The 19,064-nt window shown below is 42.4% G+C and overlaps 2 protein-coding genes across 2 annotated transcripts in view; one reads left to right on the top strand and one right to left on the bottom strand.

Annotated features, from left to right (window-relative positions):
- The first annotated feature begins 8,068 nt into the window (after window positions 1–8,068).
- C19H17orf58 (chromosome 19 C17orf58 homolog) lies at window positions 8,069–13,064 on the top strand. The gene is made up of 4 exons (XM_065897845.1): window positions 8,069–8,144; window positions 10,425–10,961; window positions 11,213–11,404; window positions 12,100–13,064. Exons 1-4 carry the CDS (start codon window positions 8,069–8,071, stop codon window positions 12,288–12,290), a joined length of 996 nt encoding a protein of 331 aa, XP_065753917.1. The 3' UTR covers window positions 12,291–13,064.
- Window positions 13,065–17,865: 4,801 nt separating this feature from the next.
- The window catches only part of BPTF (bromodomain PHD finger transcription factor), a 134,178-nt gene continuing 132,979 nt past the window's right edge, over window positions 17,866–19,064 (bottom strand). The window contains exon 30 of the mRNA XM_065896814.1: window positions 17,866–18,161. Within this exon, the coding sequence (XP_065752886.1) occupies window positions 18,125–18,161 (37 nt within the window). The 3' untranslated portion in view covers window positions 17,866–18,124. The remainder of the gene's footprint in view (window positions 18,162–19,064) is intronic.

Here is a 19,064-nt window from a genome sequence, read left to right as displayed (position 1 = left end):
TCTGTAATATTTTAACATTAAAAAAACATGAAGCAAATATGGAAAAAATTATTAAGGGTTGATAAAACTGGGAAACTGGGTCATGCTTATGCAGGTATTCATTATATTATTTTCAATAGCTTTCTCTTTTTTCTTTATTATTTTTTGGCCACTCTTTGTGGCTTGTGGGATCTTAGTTCCTCGACCAGGGGTTGAACCCGGGCCCACATCAGTGAAAGTGCTGAGTCCTAACCACTGGACCACCAGGGAAGTCCCTCAATAGCTTTCTGAATGTTATTTTCCCCTTAAAAATGCTCAGAGGAAGACAAAGCTCAAATAATGATGACAAAGATTCCCGAAGACAATTTCAAGAAACAGACATTTTCACAAAAGCATAAGAAATGGTCCTTGTGAATCAGGAAATTATAAGCAGGGAGTAGACTCAGATGAAAGAACAATAGGATGAACAACAAAAAAGAACTAACTAATAATAATTTCTTAGGATTAAATTCCTTATTGGAAGGAGCCAAATGCATAGTTGATGCTACTGAAAATGAAATCAGGATGAAAAGGAAAAAGATAAATTGATAAAAATGATGAGCGAGAAGATAAAATACGTGGAAGACACAATCAAAAGATCAGTATTGGGCTTCCCTGGTGGCGCAGTGGTTGAGAGTCCGCCTGCTGATGTAGGGGACATGGGTTCGTGCCCCGGCCCGGGGAAGACCCCACATGTTGTGGAGCGGCTGGGCCCGTGAGCCATGGCTGCTGGGCCTGCGCGTCCGGAGCCTGTGCTCCGCAACGGAAGAGACCACAGCAGTGAGAGGCCCGCGTACCGAAAAAAAAAAAAAAAAAGATTGATGGATTTTACTATACAAAATTTTAAATTTATATGGCCAAAAAATCACTAAAAAGCTTAAAATCAAATGAAATTCTGTGAAGAAATATTTCCAATATATATAATGGACAAAGGGTTAAAATTCTAAAGCTATAAATAGCTCTTAAAATCATAAAGGAAAATCTGATCATTCATAATAAATAGACAAAGAATATGAACAGGTTATTAACAAAAGAAATCCAAATGGCTAATAAATCTATGAAAAAATGTACAATGTCACCAGCAATCAAAGAAATGTAAATTTTTAGAAAAGAGAAATCTTAAAAAAAAAAAAAACAACTCTTCAGAACAGAAAGAATATCAAATAATGATGCTTTGATATTCCAATGTGGAGAAATACTCATTATTACACACCTACACTGATTGATGGTCAGTGTAAACTGATACATATCTGGGGAACAATTCAGCAATACATAGTAAAAAGATTGAAATTATCATATCTTTTGACTCAGCAATGTAATAGTCTAGGAATTCAGTCATTAAAAATCATCATGGAAGCCTATATTTATTGAAATGAAAAGACGTTACCATATCATTAAAAAATTTAAAACCATGTCATATACAAAATATGTATATACCATGTTCCCTTTTTTATATAAAGAAGTTATATAACACATTTACATGTACATCTATGTATAGGAGAAAAGTCTGGAAAGTTTCTGATCTTTATTTTTTTTTTGGCCGCAACGCACTGCTTGCCGGATTTTTTTTCCCGATCAGGGATTGAACCAGGACCTCAGTAGTGAAAGTGAGGAGTCCTAACCACTGGACTGCCACGGAATTCCCAAAAGTCTGGAAATTGATCCATCAAAATATTTATAGTAGTTTTTTTTAGACAATAGGACTATAGTTGATTTTTTTCTTTTTTCTTAACTGTAATATCTAATTATTCTGCTATGAATATGCATTACTCATATACATTTTAAAAGCTTTTATAGATGGATGGAAGACATCACAAAAAAATAACCAATAGATTCAACCATATAAACAGTAACATTTCTTTTTTTTTTAAGAACAATTTGTTCTTTTTTAAAATGTTTAAACATTTTAAAATTTATTTATGGCATGTGGGATCTTAATTCTCCGACCAGGGATTGAACTCTTGCCCTTTGCAGTGGAAGCGGGGAGCCCTAACCAGTGGACCACCAGGGAAGTCCCAACAGTAACATTTCTTATTTAAGATATCAAAAATTAATAGATCAGGGACTTCCCTGTTGGCACAGTGGTTAAAAATCCACCTGCCAATGCAGCGGACACGGGTTTGATCCCTGGTCTGGGGAGATTCCACAGGCCTCAGAGCAACTGAGCCCACGAGCCACAACTACTGAGCCTGCATGCCACAACTACTGAAGCCTGAGAGCCTAGAGCCTGTGCTCTGCAATGAGAAGTCCGTGCACCACAAGGAAGAGTAGCCCCTGCTCGAGGCAACTAGAGAAACCCATGAGCATCAATGAAGACCCAACGCAGCCAAAAATAAATTTTTTTAAAAATTTAGTAGATCAAACTATACAACACTTCAACACCACAGAACACCTCCCCCTCTGTATTCTTTCCAGTCACTACCCATCCCCAGGATAACCATAACCTGACTTTTAACTCCATAGATTAATTTTGTCTATTTGTGAATTTATAGAAATGAAATTACATAGTATATAGTCTTTTGTGTCGGACTTCTTTTACTTGATATCATGTTTATGAGATTCATCTTTACTTTGCTTTTGTAATTGTAGTTCATTTAATTTCATTGCTGTCTAGCAATGATTATGTTCACGATTTTGTCCCCAGGAGACATCGCAATGTCTGGAGACAGTTTAGATCGTCACAACTGGAGGTGGGGGGCGCTACTGGTATCCAGTAGATAAAACCAGAGATATCGGTTAACAATGCATGACAAAGAATTATCTTGCCCAAAATGTCAATAGTGCCGAAGTGGAGAAACCCTGCTCTAGAGTATTTCAGTATGTCTCAATACATTCATTCCTTTGTTTACGGCGACATGGAAGGTTTTACAACAGCAAAAATTGAAAACAGCCTAAAATGTTCACAAATGATGGTTTGTCTAAATGAGAACATATTATGGACTTATGAGATTTCATATCTACAAAGAGTTTGTTATAATATTTTAATTTTCATTGAATACAAAATTGTATACATGACAGGTGAAATGGGGAAGTGCCCTTGTCATGGTGTCATGTGAACAACACAGGATCCAAAATAGTGTTGGTCCTCTGATGGCATCTGTGTGAAAGGGTATCTAAGAAAGAGCCTGGAAGGAAAAACATGGGAACATTGCAGTGATTGTTGTTTTTTTCTTTTCCTTTACTTAATTAATTAAGGCTGCGTTGGGTCTTTGTTGCTGCAGGAGGGCTTTCTCTAGTTGCGGTGAGCGGGGGCTACTCTTCGTTGCAGTGCATGGGCTTCTAGGCACGCGGGCTTCAGTAGTTGTGGCACGTGGGCTCAGTAGTTGAGGCCCGCGGGCTCTAGAGTGCAGGCTCAGTAGTTGTGGCGCATGGACTTAGTTGCTCCGCGCATGTGGGATCTTCCCAGACCAGGGATCGAACCCGTGTCCCCTGCATTGGCAGGAAGATTCTTTTTTTTTTTTTTTTTTTTTTTTTTGGCAGGAAGATTCTTAACCACTGTGCCACCATGGAAGTGATTGATGGAGGTAGTTCTTGTGTCTACTTTATTTATTTATTTATTTTTTGCGGTACGCGGGCCATTCACTGTTCTGGCCTCTCGTGTTGCGGAGCACGGGCTCCGGACACACAGGCTCAGCAGCCATGGCTCACGGGCCCAGCCGCTCCGCGGCATGTGGGATCTTCCCGGACCGGGGCACGAACCCATATCCCCTGCATCGGCAGGCAGACTCTCAACCACTGCGCCACCAGGGAAACCCTGTCTACTTTATTTTTATTTTCCAAATTTTTCATTACAGTAACGTAGAGTGATAGGAAAACAAAATCAAGAATTAAAAAGCAGCTACTTAGGGAATTCCCTCGAGGTCCGGTGGTTAGAACTCGGTGCTTTCACTGCCAAGGGCCTGGGTTCGACCCCTGGTCGGGGAACTAAGATCCCACAAGACGAGTGGCATGGCCAATAAATTTTAAAAGTTAAATAAATAAAATTAAAAAATAAAAAGCAGCTGCTTACCATTGTCCATCTATAGGGCATCGAGGCTCTCAGCATCTTCCCCCATTGGGGCTCCTTCCCTAGTGTGCCGCCATGCTTCCCGGGCCTGGGTAGATTCACATGCTCTCTTGTACCCTGGTGCCGTTGCATGTGCTGTTGTCTCAGCCTGCAATGCCTGCCCTCCTTGGTCTATCTGGTGCGTCCCAGTCATTCTTCAAACCAGAGTTTATGTGATGTCTCCTGTAGCCTTTTAATATTGCACTTAACACTCTTAACGGAACATTATTCCCCACAGCAGTCTGTCAGCCACTTGAGGGGAGGATTTATGTCCCAGTATTCCAGGACCTAGCCTGGTGCCTGTATGAGTAAACCTAGCAGCTATCTGTGAAAGCCTGAAGAATCTGGGGAGACCTCGGCCCCAATCAGGATGGTCCTGAACTCGAACTAGAACATGACCCTAATTTACCTAATGGGAACCAGAGCAACAGTATTGTACTCTTTTTGAAGAAAGATGATGACAACGGGTATTTCCAGCTTCTAAAACGCCTGGCACATGGTGTTTCTTTGTTTTTGTTTTTCCTTGGCTGTGCTGTGCAGCTTGTGGGATCTTAGTTCCCCAGCTAGGGATTGAACCTGGGCTCTGGCAGTGAAAGCACCAAGTCCTAACCACTGGACCGCCAGGGAATTCCCGGGGCACATAGTGTTTTGATACCAAGTGGTTCAATTCTGACAGTAACCATCCAGAGTTAGCGCAGGCCTCACTAGTTAAAGGGCAGATGACCCAGAACAAGACTGCCCTCATTTCAGACAGCTGGGTATAAATCTAGGGGTTCTCAAGATTCCTCTCAGGCTTGATAATTCTCTACAACAACTCACAAAACTCAGGAAAGTGCTCTACTTACGATCAAAGTTTTATTATAAAGGATACAAATCAGACTCAGCCAAATGAAAAGACACATAGGGCAAGATCTGGGAGGGTCCCAGATGCTTCAAGGTTTTCTCTCCATGGATCACAGTGCATCACCCTTCTAGCACATCAATGTGGTCACTGACCAGGAAGCTGTCAATGGGTTTCATTAAGCAGGCATGATGGATTAAATCATTGACCATCTGATTGAACCCAATCTCCAGCCTCTCTCCGCCCCTTGGAGGTCAGACAGGCTCAAAGTCCCAACCCTCTAATTACATGGTTGGTCTTTCTGATGACCAGCTCCCAGCCCTAAGCTATCAAGGGGCCCTCCAAGAGTCACTGCATTAGCATAAACTCAGGTGTGATCCAGGAAGCTCGTGAATCATTAAGACGCTTCCATCACTTGGGAGATTCCAAGAGTTAGAAGCTCCATGCCAGGAACCTGGCACAAATCCTTTACTATACAACACACAGTAGATGCTCAACAATTATTTGCAAAGCAGAAAGATACACTCAAAATGCCAGAAATTGGCAGGGGAGAGGAAGGCAATTAGGCTCTTAGGTTCTTCCACCTGACATGTGGAAGATAGGCATGTAAAGGTGGACATATTAGGTTATGAGAAACAAATACCTTTAAACATTCCAATTGTAGGACGAACTCCCTGTGCTCTGGCTTATATTACGAAGCACTCTGATGGTAATTTGGCTTCCCAGGTGACTTGTTTTTAGAAAGAGAACGCTAGCCAGGCTGACACGAGCCTGCAGGTGTGCCTGAGTCGATTTCTTGTTGTAAATTAATAAAGTGGCATTCTGACTTACATAGTTCAGTCTCTTCGAGCTCTCTGTGCTTTCCACCATGAATATGGCTTCTGCTCCTGCAAGCCATGTGCTGCCCAAGACGCAGCCTTGGACCCTGGCAAGTTCTTCCAGGCTGGTGCCACCCTGGGAGCCTCTAGGAGCCTTCCAGTCAGCTCTCTGCCTCTACATTTCAGGGTGTGGGCTTCAGGGCATTCACAACATTCCTGCAACAGAAGAGTTTTGGGAACACCCCAAACTGGATCTGGGTGACTTGAATATTATCTCAGGCAGCTATGTCTGAGATCCGGTTGTAACTGAGAAAGCTTAAGCCTAGTTAATTTTATTCCACTTGACTTAAAGAGTATGTGAAAGAAGGGGATCTAAGGACATCTATAAATTATAAATCCCAAAGCACGAATTTCACAGTGTTTTTTGGTCTTGGCCAGAATCTGGAGACACTGACTCTGGTGTACCCAAGCCTTGCAGTGACTGAAGAGATATACTCTTTTGGAGGAAACAGAGAATTTGCTCCTCTAAAACTCAAATGAGGGAAAATTAGCCCACCTTCAACTGCAATTTGATTTAGTGCTCAACAGGCAATCTCCTGATTAATAATTAGACCTCTGAATCACCTTTGCTATAGCCTATTACAAATTAATAAGTGACATTCTGGTTTATACATCTTCTTTTTATGAGTTTGGTTAACGTGAGTTGGTCCCACAAATCTAATCCATTGACAAAACTGAGTTTCAAGCTGAGGAAAGTTGAGAACCAGACTACAGACATAGTGACCCCCTCCAACATATTGTCAGCCTGTGACTAGACAGCCAACTCCTCCCTAGAACACATTTATCTCACCACATCCCTCAAACCAACACACACTGAATTCAGGAACCTGTTCTACAGTATCCCCGAGTCACGTTCTCTTTGGATACCCCCAATGGCCAGGACCTCATTGTCACAACACCTCAAAGCAGCCTGCTTTCTTGGAGATCTCAGTTGTTAGAATATTGTTTCTTAAACTGAAATTAAATCTGTCACTTCATAACTTCTACTTACTGGTTCTTTCCCAAAATATAACAAATGTTTTTCTGTGCCTAGGCTGCCTATTCTCAGTTCCTCCAAAAGAACTTGACCATGATGGATTCCAGCCTTCTCACCACCCAGTTGTTTTCCTTCTAGCTTTCCAGTGTCTTTCTTGAAAACATGAACCCCCCCCCGCCCCAAAACTGATCGGTCCACTAGCACTATTATCTTTGAGACATAAGACATTAGTGCAGCAAAAGTTTGTCCTTTCTTTTAGCAGTTGCATCTCACTGTTGGCTCATGTGCTTCAGATAAAAATGCCTTCATCTCAATGCATTTCCCCTTCCTTCTGGATTTGAAGCTGTTGAAATGAGATACATGTCGGTAAGGCTGTGGGTTTACTATGGTGAGCTTATTTCCCCCTTTGGTGAATGCTGTTTCTGTTCAGTCTGAGGGACAGTGTCCTTAGCTCAGGACAAATATACAGAGCCATTTCAAGAATTCAGACCTAAGTAGTGAATGAGTTTTCCTTAGAAAGAAAAAAAAAAATCCACCTTTCTTGAGGAAATGAGCCATCATTAGAGAGCTGGGAAGGATTTTTACTTTTTTATTCTCTAGCTCCTGGTGGGTAAAAAGGCACTCGCCTGGGCTTAATGAATCTAGCCAACCTGCTACCAATTTCAACTGGGGACAGGGGGAGGGAAAAGAAAAGCTATTTTACTGAGGCTTTTTTCCTTTCTGATTCTAGAATATAAATATTGTATATATAGTAAAACAGTGTAACCAGACCTAGGATGTAGTGACTTGGTTCCTCTCAGAATCCCTGAGACAATCTGGGATGAATTTTCTGTCATCTGGAATCTCCTCCTTTCCACAAGCCCAAACTGTCTTAAGCTCTAATTTGCCTATTTGTTGTTGACTTAATCTAGACAAATCTCCCTATCACTCACACTCCCCCACCCTGTCCCTCAGCCCCTCAACATCCTTCTCTCCACTGGCCACCCCACCCTCTCCTCCACCCAACCCCGGCCCGCAAACCCATACGGGTTTAAAGTGTAGGTTTTGATGCTTTCATTGCCCACAGATCGCAGGACAGACGTTCCCAGGGACAACTTTGAGAGGCCACGTGCTCATCCCCCTAAGGAGGTGGGAGAAATCCCTGCAGCTCGGTTTTGTTCCAATGGTCTGTTCAGTGAGTGATTCCCGTTTCCCCAAAGGCTGCCCCTCATTAGCATGAACGGGGGTGGGGGGGGTGGAGAAGGGGTGGGGGGAGAGAAAGAGCAAAAGCCCAGGCTCAGTTTTAGAGCCTGGGAACCGTGTCTACAAACATGACAGCTAGAGCTTTCTGGCTCCTCTGTTTGATCGTTGGATCATCTCCCGAAGCCCCAGTGGCGGAGAGAAAAGGTAAGATCGATGAAACGCTGAGCCCTGGGAGAGGGGCTGGGATCCGGGGGCGAGCTGGGGAGAGGGCGCGATGAAGGGCGGGACGAGAAAGGGGTCAGGGCTTGCCAGAGAGGAGATTCCAGGTCCGTGTTCCTGTTCGAAAGGAGCAAAATGTGTCCCCAAGATTGTGTGTGTCTTGGCAGCCTTTATCGGAATGAAGCCAGTTGTTCAGCTACTGAAATGATCTCGAGCGAGCCGGGCAGGCTGGAGAAACTTTGCATGTTAAGTAGTTGCTCCATCACAGAGGAGGGAAAGTGTCAAAAGGGGTCGTGGCGCGCCTTTCGGGAGCCGTGCGGGCCGGGCTCGCGGGACGCGGCGGGCGGCGGGCGCCCGGAGGAGCGCGGGGTCCGCCCAGCGCCCGGGTCCCCGTCCCGCCGGCGATCCGAGGAGCTGGGTGCGCCCCGCAGGGGCTGGGAGCGGAGGGAGCCGAAATCGGACCTTTCTCCCCTCTCCCTGCAGCCGCAACCAATGGCCTTGGGACACCTGAGTCTTTAAAACACACACACACACACACACACACAATTTCATGCCTGAGATGAAAATTACTGAGGGAATGAAGAAATAAGAGGTTCTCTGCGGGGAGGTGTTTTTGTCTGGCTTTTATTTGGATGTTCTGTTTGATTCACTATCTCTGGGAAAAATAGCTTCCGCACCTTACAGGGTAATTTACTTTGGGTTATTTTTCCACATGGAAATGGAATGACTTCAGTGGCATTTAACCCAAATATCAGACAATCTTTCCCATGACAACAGATGGTGATATCAATGGGGAAGCAGTTGTGAGGTCAACAGTTGACAGTCAGGAATTGGATATCCACCAGAACTTTATTCAGCTGTGTATGGGCAACCTTGAACATAATGAGCCAGAATCAACCTCTCTGCAAAAACATGAACTATAACCAGCTATTATTGCTGGGTGGAAGCTGATTTTAAAGGAGACTGTCAATTTGGCAAGATAAATCACTTTAAATGAAGTGTTGCAAGAACTGCAAATGGGCAGACCAAGCTCTTCGATGCCAGAGAGAAATGCTGAAAACCAGCCGTTAAAATAATAGAAAAAAAAAAAAAAAAGGTGGGCTCTTGTGCCCGTCTGGAGGGCACTGGGACCCAGGCAAACGGGGAGGTGATATTGTGTAACTGGGCATGGAAACTGGCCCAGCTTCTAAGCTTGCTGAAGTTTGCTCACCAACCTGCCTGCATGGCTGGGGAAAATCACTAACAATTTCAAAAATTTGTTTTCATGCCGTTTGCCATTTAGGAGCTTTTCCTCCACCATGGGAAGGGGTGGGGGTCGGGCAGGGTAAGCGATGCGGGTGCTTTTACACTTAACAGGGGCCTCTGCGCCCAGCCACGCTTTAAACCTCCTTCTAAGCTGTGGTTTACTACTAAGTGGTGTCCAAGAAGCCAGATAAAAATCCACTCACAGATGCTCGACTCTGCACAGACCAAGATGACAGTGTAAACACGGATGGGAAAACCAAATAGTTCTGTTGTCAGGGGCGCTTAAACAATTAGGAGAACCTGTAATAGGAGACCTTTCCCCCAGGGGTTTGCTCTTGGTACTTTCTCAACAAACTGTACATAGCAAAAAGGCGGATGTTTACATATATATTAAAGAAAGGGCAAAAGAGTTTGTTATTCAACCAAAGTTGTCAGTTATCTTTAGTCCTAAAACAAATAGGTGGTTGTAATTTGAAAAGCTATTGATTTGCAAAGCTTCCTTAACAAAATGAAATGTTCCCATGTGGTGAGAAAAATATTCTTAGTTGCCCTCATTCTTAGAGGGCAAGACCCTCATCTCCGTCTTCTTGGGGCCTAGGAAACCTGTGCTCACCACAAGCCGGGGCGCCTTCCTCTTCCCCCTCCCGTTCTCTTTCCTTCACTTCCATGTCTGCTGCCCTCTCCACGTCGCCTCTCGCAGGTGTACGCTACGTTTACCTTGTCCCCCATCTCCTCTCCCCTCCCAGAGCCATTTCTTCTTCCCCCCTGTCGGCCTCTCCTCCCCTCCACAGCCTCATCTCTACCCGCCTTCCCTCCTCTCTCAGCCTCCCCGGCCTCCCCTCCCCTCCCCGTCTCTCGGCCTCCCTCCCCTCTCTTCTCTGCCTCTCCCATTCCCCCCACCCCCGTCCCCTTCCCTCCCCTCTCAGTCTCCCCTTTCCCCACCCCTCCCCTCTCCTCTCAGCCTCCCCGGCCTCTCCTACCCTGACGGCCTCCCCGGCCTCTCCTCTTCTCTCCCTACAGCCTCGCCGCCCCACAACCGGAAGCCCGACCCCGGCGGCGGCCCGAGTGCGGAGACGCCTGGGCCCCAGCCGCAGCCGGTCCCCGAGACTCCGCGGCGGCCGCGCGCAGCCGAGGCCGCTCCCCGCGCCTGGTCCGACCTGCGGCGCCGGAAGCCCCAGCCGGCCGCAGAGAACCGGGCCGGCTTCCGGGACGCCGCGCGCGCGCCCGCCGGCCCGCCGAGCCCGCGCCTCTCGCAGGCCGAGAACCGTGCGTCGCCGCGCCGCGTGCCCGCGCTGGAGGACGCCCCGCGGCGCGCGCGCGCCCGGGCCCTGCGCCTCCCGGCCGCGCGGCCTCCCACGCGCGCCGCCGAGGCCCCCGCCGGCCCCGCCCACCCCAACCGGCCGCGCGCCGCCGCACTGCCCCCGGGACCCGCGCCCGCGCCGCCGCCGCGCCTCAGCCCCCAGCGGAGGGAGGATGCGGAGCTCGGCGCCGAGCCCTGCGCGCGCGCCTGCAGGGTGGACTTGGACGAGCGCGAGTCCTACTGCGCCAGCGAGTTCGGTGAGCCCCGCCCGCAGCTCCTCCCGGGCCCGGGCGGCCGAGCCCAGACCGCGGGGCGAGCCTTTCCGAGCCGAGAGCGCCGGGCTGTGCATCGGGACCCCTAAACCAAACCCTAGAGAAACCCACCCACTCGGTCCTGCAGGCCCCAGAGCCGTGTGGACTATTTCGTGATTTGTTAGAAACGCACTGGGGAGAGAAAGAGGATGTGAGCGCTATGCATTTCTCCAAACTCTTTGTTTTTTTGAAAGCAGCAGTCAACGGAATCGTGCATGATGTGGACGTCCTCGGTACAGGGATCCGGCTGGTGACTCTGCTGGTGGACCGGGACGGGCTGTACAAGATGAACCGCCTGTACATCACTCCGGACGGGTTTTTCTTCCGAGTCCACATATTAGCCCTAGACTCCTCTAGTTGCAATAAGCCATGCCCAGAATTTAAACCTGGTATTAAAACTGATCTAAGTGATCATTTTATATATGTTCTTTATGTCACCATTGTAACTTTGACATGCCACAGCCCGGTCTCTATCGGTTACCCCAGTACCTTTTTTTGGGGGGGGGGGGCTATTCTAAAATGAATAGAATTTAGAAGACAGGTATTATTTCGGCCACTCTGTGATTTAAATTCCATCAGCGCCTCCGGTTAAAGATGGGAACTGAGCGGATTGGCACAAAGCAAACACTCAATATTTGTTGACAGGTGGAGTGAATGACGAAACACCGTTGCCAGACAGGATGCCTAAGGGGCTTTTTAAATTGAGTTTAGAGACGTCTTTTGCTGGGCGTGTGTGTTTGGGGCGGGCGGGTAATGCCCACTCCCACGTTTTTCTAGAGATGTGCTCTGTAAAATCCTGCTGGCACTGTTGTGATTAGGACCTTTGTTTCTAGTGCTGGCTGTTTACAGGCTGAGTAATCTGATTATCTTATAAAGGTCACTAGGCTATTTCCACCTGCTGTCTGAAGTTTAAATGTCTGAGATTCAACATGTGCAGCAAGATAAGAGATTCAAGCTTAGGCATTTCTTAAAAGCCTTACATTTTCTTATTGTTATTGGTATTTGAAAGATAACTATTGGTATTGGTATTGGTATTTGAAAGATAACTATGAATTTATATTTTGGCTTTTTTTTTTTTTTTCAGGCAGCAGGTATATTGTGATGGGCCACATCTACCATAAGAGAAGGCAGCTACCTACAGCTCTGCTTCAGGTCCTGAGAGGGCGCCTCCGACCAGGAGATGGACTTCTCAGGAGCAGCAGCAGCTATGTGAAAAGATTTAACCGGAAAAGGGATGGGCAAGTGCAAGGGGCAATTCACACCCAGTGCATTTGAAACATACCAGCCTGGCATTTCTGGATCATAAGAGACTTGGAATTCAGCAGCAAGACAGGAAAGGCCTATCATTAAGTAATCGGATTTTCCTTTAGAACAGGGCACACAGCTCCTTTAGGAACTAGTTGCAAAGTGCCAACTCTCATCTTCAAGTTGTCACTTTTTTACAAAATGCTTCTTAAATGGTATGCTTCTGAGCTCTGTGGTGGTTATTCAACTGGTGTGCCAGTTACTCACACAAGCTCAGATAACTGACCTGTCCAGATAACAGATCACTGCTTCATGTTGATTATTTTTAATTATTTTAATTTAAATACATTCTTCAGTAGAAATAGTTCACAAAAACATTTCCTTGATTTTAAATATACAATTTTGAATAGTTTATATCATGTATCAGACCAAATTTTATACTAAAACCATCACATTTTAAATTCTGTACATAACAGTAAGTGCACTAGTCAGACGTATGAAATGTCATTTAGATCACATTTAGATCAAACACTAAAGTCAGAGCCCGAGACAAGTATTAAAGTTTTACATTTAGAGTACTGAAGGGCTTATTCAAGCAAACAAATGTTTGTTCAAACAAGTGTTCCTGATGTACCAAAATATAGTTTATTTTCATGCCTCCCTGCTTCTAAAATCCTATGTTTTGTGCCATACTGGCAGCTATCCCAATACCAAACATATTCTGGGTGTATCTGATGTCATTTTTCTATTAAGACCAAGTATCATGTTTGTGTTTGTAAAGCAGTAAATCTTTCTGTGAAATCAGATCTTGGATGCGTCTGGTTTTTTCAGCCTCACTGAGCCCCAAAAGGTTTGGGAAAAAGCATTTCTCAAACTTACTCCAAAAACCCTGGAACCAATATTTAATGACGGTTTGCAAGCACGTGAATTTTAAACGTTTTCCAGTTGGCTTGAAAAAGATTTAATCATGAACTGAATTTATTATTGATTTTATACCTCAGCCCACAAAGACATTAACAATTTTTTTTCAGAAGACCAAGCTGTGCTTTAATTTGAAACGCTGTGAATAGAGACACTGATAATCCATGGTTGAAGATTACTGCGCAGAACTCCACTGAAGAGACAAAAACAGTCTGTTTGGTCTCAGATGAGATTCACTCTGGAGCTCAGGATGTGTCATTAGTCTGTAATGGCACAGAGTCTTTAAAGGCCTCACAGAAGCACTATATACACACAGGATGTCAGGACAGCACAGAGAGACTGTAAGACATAACAACTGATTGTGACGGGAGATACTGTTACCTTATTTGTCCCAAACAGGGGGCGAAGAGGTAAAATAAAAGTTGAGAGGTTCTGACTATGCCGTGGTAAAGCACTAACTGAGGGATTTTTTAGAGTATTTGCCAAGAATGAGTTGTGCCCAAGCTTATTAAAAATTATCTTAGAATTGCTTCTTGGGAATCCACTGCATTACTACACAAACCACTGGCAGTAGATTAGAGTATGCAGTGAATGAAGAGCTTCTGTGTTAGTTTTCTTTAGGATAAAAATTAACGAAGACAGAAGTAGCACCGGTCACAAAAACCAAAGCCGAATTTTTAAAAGTCAAATGGCTAAGTGGTGATCCTGAGTAACATGGTGGGGAAAATTACAAAACGGCCAAATAGATAAATTATTAGTTGGATGGTCAGATGTTAGAGCATAAAGAGAAGTGTTATAAATAGCTCTGGTTTAAAAGATAGAAAAAAAATCACTTTGATATAAGCCTGAGGGTTAGGGTTTGATTAGATTGCTTTGATAATACTGAGTTTCTGAGATGTTTTGGAATCACACAAAAAGTGCCAAAACTGTGATCTGTGTGATACTTGGAGGTCACACGGTATGTACACTTTGGCAAACACAAGCAGGCCAGTTTCTTAGAAACGTTGTTAAACTTCAGGCCATCATTCAAGACCAGCTTTGCAATGAAAGATGAGCGAGGCTCGGGGACTTCCCTGGCGGTCCAGTGGTTAAGACTCCGTGAACTCCCACTGCAGGGGGTTCCGGTTCAGTCCCTGGTCGGGGAACTAAGATCCTGCATTCCAAGAGGCACCGCCAAAAAAAAAAAAAAAAAAAAGTGATTGAGGCTCAAATGAGGTAGAACAGTGGTGCGTATGGGGATATATGCATGGGAGGCGGTGCACAACAGACTGGGAATTCCAGGTTAGGCAAAAAAGTTTAAGGAGAATCTTCTCAATATTCAGTCAGTACCTTCCGTACAATCTTTTAATTTTATGGAAAATTTTAATTCCCAAATTCACTGTAGTTCCGAATCCTTTTCTCCTGTTGATAGACTTTCCTTAGCACATGGTTTGTGTTCCAAAGGCTAAAGGATCACGGGCACAATAAAATACCCTGTTGCCTTCAAGAGGAGCTCAACACATCCCTCCTTCCATCAAGCTGTTGGAACTCAAGCAGAAAAAAGTGTTTTTCTTTTGGTAGGGAAAGGTCTATAAAACATACATTTTTTTTTTTTTGTACTAGCTTTTAACTGTCTTTGAGAGGTATCACTTAGCACTGTTTATGTTTCTCTTAAAATCATTTTTAAGGTTGATCAAACACAGGTATATGCAAACACCTAAAAACTGACCCACTACCTACAATGAGTAACTTCAATTTTGGGTACAGGACTTTATCATTTAAAAAATACAGCACTTATTTCCTTTAGTTGAATTTGGTCCAAACTGGATCAAGCAGAGTGTGATCTAGGAAATGTCTTTTTCGGTATCTTGTTCCAAGTATCCAGAAGTACTTCAGATTATTTCAGTTTATTAAAAATCCTTCCCCCAAGACATTACTTTGCTCATGAGAGATCACCATTCTCATTTTAAGGACAAGAAACCTGACACTTGTGGGTAATGGCCTCAGTCGTGAGGCTAAGTGTGTAGATTTAAAAGGTCACCACCACACTGGCTCTTTAGTATCAGAAACACACAAAGATGCAGGGAGTTTGCCTAACAAATGAACAGAAATAGGGAAAGAACTTTTATTTGCAGATTCCAGGAAGGTAGATTACAAACAGCAGCAAATCTCAGAGTCTCTTAATAACACTCCAGGCCACTTGAAATATAAAAAGGTAATTGTTTTACTTTAGAAAATATCTCTGAAAGTTCACAATTTTTAAAAACTACTGCAGGACATTAACTAAAGTGCAAATCCTGCAGAATTTGGGTGGGAGAAAAAAGCCTTACCAATATTATGAAAATACGTTTTATGAAATGGTTTCAAGGATTGTGAACCTGGCAGATGAAATATAACAAGCATTGAAAATACTTTTAGCAAAGGAAATCTGTTGATGCAAATTAAACATATATACAAGCCCAAAGACTGTGTAGAAAAATCAAAACAGTATAACAAATGTGCATTCTACTACTTGGATTACTGAAAGCGAAATAGCTGTAATACGTATATTTTACTGAGTAGCAGAAGCTTGTCAAATACTCGTAGAAAAGCAGCTTTTGAAACTCAGTATAAGAATGCATGTTTTTCCAAAAATTACTTTTGAAACACTAAAGCTCTGTAGTTGATAAAACCATAAAATGTCTATGTATTTATATGGTGATAGAAACTGCAAAAGGCTTTATACTATTAAATACATATATGAAATTAACATATTCCTGGCCTGAGGATTCCCACAAAATTTACCTTTTTTGTACAATTTGGCAATGCCAACATCTACAGAAAATGTTAACCAACCAACCACTGTTTCATTAGAAACCGCACCAAATCCAATGTCAAAAACATTACTTTATTTTTCTAGGATGAAATGTCCTATTACGTACAAAAAGAACTGCTGTTTAAATTTGCCACAATCTCTTAAAAACATAGCAATCTATTCCCTACAGGTAGGAAAGTTCTTGCTGCAACAAGTTTTAAATGATTAAGCCCATCTATATCTATATATATATATGAATAAATAGTACAGAAATACTGTGACACGATGAGATGCAGAATAATTTTATAATTCATTAAAATGTAGGATTCTTGCATCAGCACAGTGCATACAATATGTAACATTTTTTAAAAGTTAAAGGACAAAATAACCTATATTTGACTACTTCCATGTTAGTATTTTAAGCAAAAACTGTTTCCATGTTTTCAATATTGAGCAATTAGTCGCTTTAGTTTGTAAGCATAAGTTTAAGTGATATTTTTATGTACAAAAAGGAATGGGCTTCATTAGATAAAATTAACCCAGAATAACTTGTACACCTGAGCCTGTAAGAAGAAAGAACTGGGAACTGTTAGCAACGTCTTTCTTTTAAGAAACTAAGGTCCGGGAAAGGTTTTGCATAGCAGGGTGATATTAAACAGAAAGAAACTTTTAAAAAACAATAATTGGATAAATTCCAGAACTTGGTAGGACAAAGCTAATACGAATTAGTGCAAAATCTAGTAAAATTTTTGCAAAGCTGCATAAACCAACTATGGCAGATCTCACAGAAGCTATTATTACAATGAAGAAATACAACATGTAAGATTAGAACACTGAAAGGAAAAACATGCAAAATACGCCTTCCTCTGCTGCTTCCATTTTTTCCCCCTACCGCTTACACTACTTCTTCTTATGTGGGAAAAAACCCCAAAAAAACTCAACCAACAAACAAATACAAAAAGGATGAAGTCATTTTAAAAAATGCCCTTCATAAAATATAAGCAGTGGCCTGTAACTGATAATTTGCCTGGTATCATATAACGTACAGATGAAGGCGATGTGTATTTTGTCACATTACCTTTTTTATTAGTCTGATCAATTGATGCAACAGGATTAGCACCCCTGAATATTTTTCTTCGATGTGATGACAGTGGGCTGGGAATTATAAAATGAAGGACCACTACTACCCTGGAGAAATCCAGGTACAATCAGCTCCTTCTGCCTTTTATTTATTTACCTTGCAGCCCTCCCTTTCCCCTCAATGGCTTACAGAGAATCATTAGCGCACATTCAAAGACACCGTCTGTGGGAGAAAAATTATCTCCATTTATTTTGTTTCATATACATCCATAATTGAATTTTAATACAAAAAGAAAAAAAATTAGAATCTGACAAATGTTTACAAACAAGATACCTTCAAATAGATTTTACTCATTTTAACCTGGTGCAGAGTAAATGACAAATTGTACTGTTATATTCAAGGCAACAGAGTCTGTAGTCCAGGACCACTAGCCCAACCTTTATGCAAGCTTAATTTTTATCTACTATGAACAATAAACTCATTGTTGATTCCCAGTTGTGTGTGTGTGCACATGTGTACATAGCAGCTCCTTTCATAGAAAGAAAAGACATCTAGAGGTCGTCTTGTACTTTTACCTACAGGAATCATGATAAGATACAGAATGGATTACATGTAACCGGCCTGGATTTTATAAGAAAAAATAATTAGCTGACAAATGAGGGCAGCAATAAAAAAGCGTCTTTTTTGCAACAATAAATAAATACAGTCGAAAGTTTTCTGTGAGACTCTAAACCAGCTTCTTCACTGAAGAGCAGACGTGGCATTTCCATGGAGTTACACTTGACCCCATATTATCTTTTTTTCTTTCTTTCTTTCTTTTTTTTTTTCTTCAATAAACAAAGTTTTCCCGCTTCTGCCACAATAGTAAAACCATTTGATCTTGACAAGATAATGGTGTCGTTGACTTTGCTTTTCCCTTGTCCGTTGGACAAAATTGGCCAAGAATATAATTGGACTGTTATGACCAATAAAAACGAAGTTTAGGTCAAGTCTTGTCAGGATAACCTGACTAAAAACATCTGGCTCCTTAATTTAAAACAGTTCAACCAGATTCTTGCTGTGTTTTATGTTAGGTTAACACGCTGAACTTTAAGAAGCTGTAGACTGCAGTTTGTTGTTATGAGACCTACAGAATACAGAAAAAAGGGAACAATTAAGCACCCTTCATTTTTGAAAACAGTGATGCTTTATGCGGATGCCAAGGTCAGTCTGTCTGGGGAAAGCAGCCATGTTCTTTCATTCACCCTTGGCAAGCAAATATATGAGAACAAGTAGGAAATTTTTACCCTATAAAATTAAAAATTTTCATTGTACACTAAACATGATAATTCATTGGAAAAAGCCAATATTAAAAAAAAGAAATATAAATATATATACATATATATATATATATGTCCAATACAACATTTTTAGCCAAAGGAACAAATAGAGACATTTACAGAAGCATTACCATTGTGGTAGAAGGTGTGTGTGTGTGTGTGTGTGTGTGTGTCTGTGTGTGTGTACGTATGCACGCATTTATTTACATTGAGTTGGGGAATATGAAGGAAAAAAATATTAAAAGGAGAGAAATAACAGTATTAAAATCACATTTTTCTATTAAATTTCAGAAAGTGTCCTTTCTAGTTTCACAGTTTTATTAACAATTTTTGTTAGTAAACCAAGTTACTGTACAGTTATCAAGTATGTTCTATTGCAATAGTGTATATAAATACAGTCTTCCCGGAGTTTACAATTCTTAAATACATTGTTCAACATGGCTGCTAGAATAAATTGTTTACTACTATACATCTTTTTTTAAACATTAAAAAATTATATTAACTCATCTGAACTCTGGGGGGCAATTTTGAATTAGGTAATCAAGTGGTACAATAAAAGAGTGACCCCAACATCCAGTTCTGATTCCAGTTAAAAATTCAGACTAAAGATATCACAATCTGTAAGAAAAGAAAGAACATGGATGATATAAATGATGAATTATAACAAAGAACAGTTATGAAAATAATGCTGGAGATCACAAATTTAAAAT

Source organism: Phocoena phocoena, chromosome 19 (genome assembly GCF_963924675.1).
Source record: "Phocoena phocoena chromosome 19, mPhoPho1.1, whole genome shotgun sequence".
In the NCBI taxonomy this organism is placed as follows: Eukaryota; Metazoa; Chordata; class Mammalia; order Artiodactyla; family Phocoenidae; genus Phocoena; species Phocoena phocoena.
Note: the sequence above shows the minus strand (reverse complement) of the source record. Positions and strands in the feature narration are given on the sequence as shown.

Excerpts from the sequence above, each read along its gene's own strand:
- C19H17orf58 (XM_065897845.1), top strand. The coding sequence starts at position 8,069 with ATGACAGCTAGAGCTTTCTGGCTCCTCTGTTTGATCGTTGGATCATCT. Across the intron at positions 10,962-11,212 it reads CTACTGCGCCAGCGAGTTCG|CAGTCAACGGAATCGTGCAT; the intron begins GTGAGCCCCGCC and ends TTTTGAAAGCAG. Across the intron at positions 11,405-12,099 it reads ATGCCCAGAATTTAAACCTG|GCAGCAGGTATATTGTGATG; the intron begins GTATTAAAACTG and ends TTTTTTTTTCAG.